This window comes from Fulmarus glacialis, unplaced genomic scaffold, assembly GCF_000690835.1.
Source record: "Fulmarus glacialis isolate BGI_N327 unplaced genomic scaffold, ASM69083v1 scaffold15282, whole genome shotgun sequence".
NCBI lineage: Eukaryota > Metazoa > Chordata > Aves > Procellariiformes > Procellariidae > Fulmarus > Fulmarus glacialis.
The window spans coordinates 20,251-24,090 of NW_009196029.1; the positions used below are offsets into that span (position 1 = coordinate 20,251).

Genomic DNA, 3,840 nt, shown 5'->3' on the forward strand with positions numbered 1-3,840 from the left:
AGTCTTCATCAGCCAAGACATTTGGTTCAGCGTTGAAATCTCGTGTTCTGGGTGGGGATAAGGAAACAATTATAAAATTGAACATAAATAATATTACTTACTCCAAGGAAAGCATTTTTCATTTCAGAAAGCTTTTAGAGAATGTCATTACTCATTACCTGCTCACCGTTTGTTTACGAGACAAAAGGACTGAGAGATCTGACAAAAGCCATTAAATGAACACATGGTTATTGTGAAAACAAATCATACACATACATGCAATTAAGAATATACACATACACAAAAAATCTGGATATAACCTGTACTAACAGTCATTGTGGTACACTGCAGTGCTTCATGAGCAAACAGGGTCAGTTATAATTTCAGTGAAAATAATCAGACATTTACCCAAAATGTACTATAACTTTAATCAAAGTTGATAAGGCTTGAATGTGGGTCTCCAATAATCTTCATATTCCATATACATCTAATTTAAATTCTTAAGTTATATAAGAATCATCTAAAGTACTTTACCCATGCTGGATACATGTATTCGAATGCTAAGTTTACTATCATTTAACAAAGGACTAGTGGTCAAGCATCTGATAAAGTGAATAAGTACATTTATTCAGTTTAAGACACCTGAGAAATGTTGGTCTGAAACATTAAAACACATCTATTAACTTAAAAATTAATGCCATCACCAAATAAAAGTTCTTTATTCAAAGGAAGGGAAGATACAGGTGGTTACAACCACCAGCCTTCTATTCCCTCAGTTCTTCGTAACATTCTTATTTTTCAAATTTTTTTTTTTTTTTTCTGTAGCTTAATCTAACAAAACTACAATGATAATTGAAATATAGATCAGGATTTGCTTCTGGAGACTTGATGCATTCCGAAACTAACTTTCTTTTACAAAAGTTCAGCACTAATAATCTGAACTTCCTAAATAGGCAGAGTTCAATCTTTGCAGAATTAAAAGGTTAGCAGAGGCAGTAATTAATTCAGTTTAATACTGCTACCTATATTTCTTCTATGATTCCCAGGGAGTCAAAAGATGCATTGAATTTTAAGCATGCACAATCTTATGATTGAATTTTAAGCACACATCTTATCTTAGCATAAAAATTACCTTTGATAGAGAATGGCAAATACTGCAGCTGAGTGAACAAGAAATCCTGACTGGTCCTCAGATATCTCATAGTTGGACCTGATGTGTCAGAGCATGCACACAACTGATAGATCACCTGACAATCAAAAAACAGTACATACCCATTTATGGAATTTATTTTAAAAACAAACCAACCACCAGATGCATAACACACTTTTACTGCTCAAACAATATTACCTGTATTTACAGTAAGCTTTCCATCACCTTACTCCAAAGCTGAATATATTACTTATAATAGACACTAAATTATGACATTAAAGGACTACCAGCACGTGGATGATTCGAATGCCTATTTGCCCACAACATGACACTATATAAGGCTTTCTGTTTGTTCAGCTCACTTAAAAACGAGTGTCTTTTTCAGTCTCCAGGTTCACCAAGACAGAAAATGTAATCTTTTTTTGTTTTGTTTTGTTTCCCTCCTTCTACAGTATGGCCTCTTTCACTTTTAATAATGTTTAAAATCCTTTCTAGATTCCACAGATTTTCAACAAGATACAGGTGTGTAATCATATGATTATAGGATCTTAAGGCCAAACATCAGCTACCTTGCACATACATCTAACTCAGCTGTCTTCCCCATCTCACCCCTCAGACACACATACATACATTGTGTCACTGCTGCAGAACAAAGAAGAGAATTTTATTGACTTATTTGGGATTATTTGTTATCTTACTTGCTGGCAAACTGCAGCTCCAAAATAAAAAAAAAAATTAGCATATGATCAAAACAGATTCAAAGGGTCACCAAAAATATTTAGAACATTAGTTTTATAAGTATATCCTAATTCCAATTTCTGACATGAGTGCAGATTCTTCATTTTCTGTGTTGCTACAAGATAATACTTTTTCACACGGAAAAAGGTAGAATAGAAAGAGTTCAATATATATAAAAACCTGACAGATGCGTTTTAAAAATGAAACTATTACCAAAATCATCAGCCATCTGTGTTCGCCAACCAAGAAGCAGCTAATTTTATTTAGAGCCTACTTTCAGTACATGCCAACAGAAAATATGCTGAATACCTGGTAACAGAGTTCTGCAAGATGAGGAGATTCCTGAACTGCTGTAGGCCCATTCCTTGTTTCAGTACCCTTCTCCAGTATGTTCAAAATAGCATGAAGGCAAGTCCGTGGGCAACCCAAGACACCTTAAAATACAAAAATAATTTCTTAACATTCTTGATCTTACTTGCCTCCATAGCAAATATAGGTTAGTACACAGAATTACGGAAATTAAATTGTTCAGATACCTTGTGCTGCACTACACTGCTCTACAGAGCTGCAGCAAAAATACCTGGCAGTTTTTTCTCCGTTAATGAAAATAAAAGAAGGAAAAATCTAATGAAAACATTTATAGTTAGTCTGTAGGCTTTTGAGATGCTGGTGAAAGAGGATAAATTATGCAATCAAAACTTACTTAAGAATTTTCTCTTCAGTTATATAAAAAAAACCAAAAGAGATTCAATTGATTCTTTAATATTCTGCATGAACCAAATGAAGATTTGAATTCTTGCTCTTAAACTTTAACTGAATACTCATTTGACAATTTTGAAGAAGAGCTTTAAACTCCTGTCTTTGCTTTACAACTACAGCCATTTTATGACTAATGCTCCTAAAGGCACCTGACACTGCAACCAAGGGGAACAGGGAAGTGATTTTAATATTGAAGTCAAAATCCTGTCTTTTTGCATTCTTCCTTTAGCCAATTAATTTTTTAATCAACCCAGAAAGATGTCCTGAAGCAGTAAAGGCATCAATAACCTCAGTTCTTACAGAGGAAATAATCTTCTCTGTTTGGACACATATAATTTATGCTTTAGTAGGAAATTATTATCTCGAGGCAAATGGCTTATGGTCATTATTTCTTCGCATTATTAATGGGATAATTCAAAGAGGTGTGCAAGGCTTTCTCATGGCTTTGAGACAATGTCCCCTATCACTGACCTAACGTATGATACGGTAAAATTGTGTGGGTGCGGATCAGTTATCTGTATTGTGTAACTATGGAATTTCAAAATATCCAAAACATGGTCTGCAATTGTAAGCTACTTTGCAGATGAAAAAAATAGGTTGGCATCTTTTTTTCATCTTTCTGATATATCAAATAACTTTAAGACTTTTTTTTCCAAATAAAATTCAGGTCCTACCTACCCTTCATTTAGAACTATGAAGGACTAAAAACTGCTGGGCCACAGTGTTCTATACAAACCTAAAGATAATGAGAAATATTCTTCCCTAAATAAGTAAAATCAAATGTTTGTTCAAACACGTTCATATAAAACATCCTTTAAAACAGTTGAGAAAGGATCTCATACTTCAGATTGGAAGGGACTCCCAGACGTCGCAACACCAAACTACTGCTCAGTTATGATATCAGACCAGATTGTTCATGGGTTGGGTCTTGAAAACTTCCAAGCATGAAGACTGCATGACCTCTCTGGCCAACCCACTCCACTACTACACTGTCTTCATGGTGAAAAAGTTTCTCCTCTATCCAGCTGGAGCATCCCTTGTTTCAATTTATGCCCACTGTCTCTCATCTTTCTGCCACACACCTCTGAAGAGCCTGTCTTTATCATCTCATAAACCTCTTCGGAGGTATTCAAAGACTGCTATTAGGTCCCCCCACAGCCTTCTCTTCTCCAGGCTGAAGAAATCCCATTCCCTCAGCTTCTCCTCATAGGCTG

At 35.0% G+C, this 3,840-nt stretch overlaps 1 protein-coding gene across 1 annotated transcript in view; it reads right to left on the bottom strand.

The window, feature by feature from the left end:
* The window catches only part of NUP205 (nucleoporin 205kDa), a gene marked incomplete at its 5' end in the record, with an annotated part of 46,592 nt that overhangs the window by 19,041 nt on the left and 23,711 nt on the right, over nt 1–3,840 (bottom strand). Inside the window, 3 exons of the mRNA XM_009572072.1 lie at nt 1–47; nt 1,112–1,226; nt 2,177–2,301. The exon at nt 1–47 is cut by the window's left edge and continues 91 nt beyond it. Coding sequence (XP_009570367.1) covers nt 1–47; nt 1,112–1,226; nt 2,177–2,301 — 287 coding nt within the window. The remainder of the gene's footprint in view (nt 48–1,111; nt 1,227–2,176; nt 2,302–3,840) is intronic.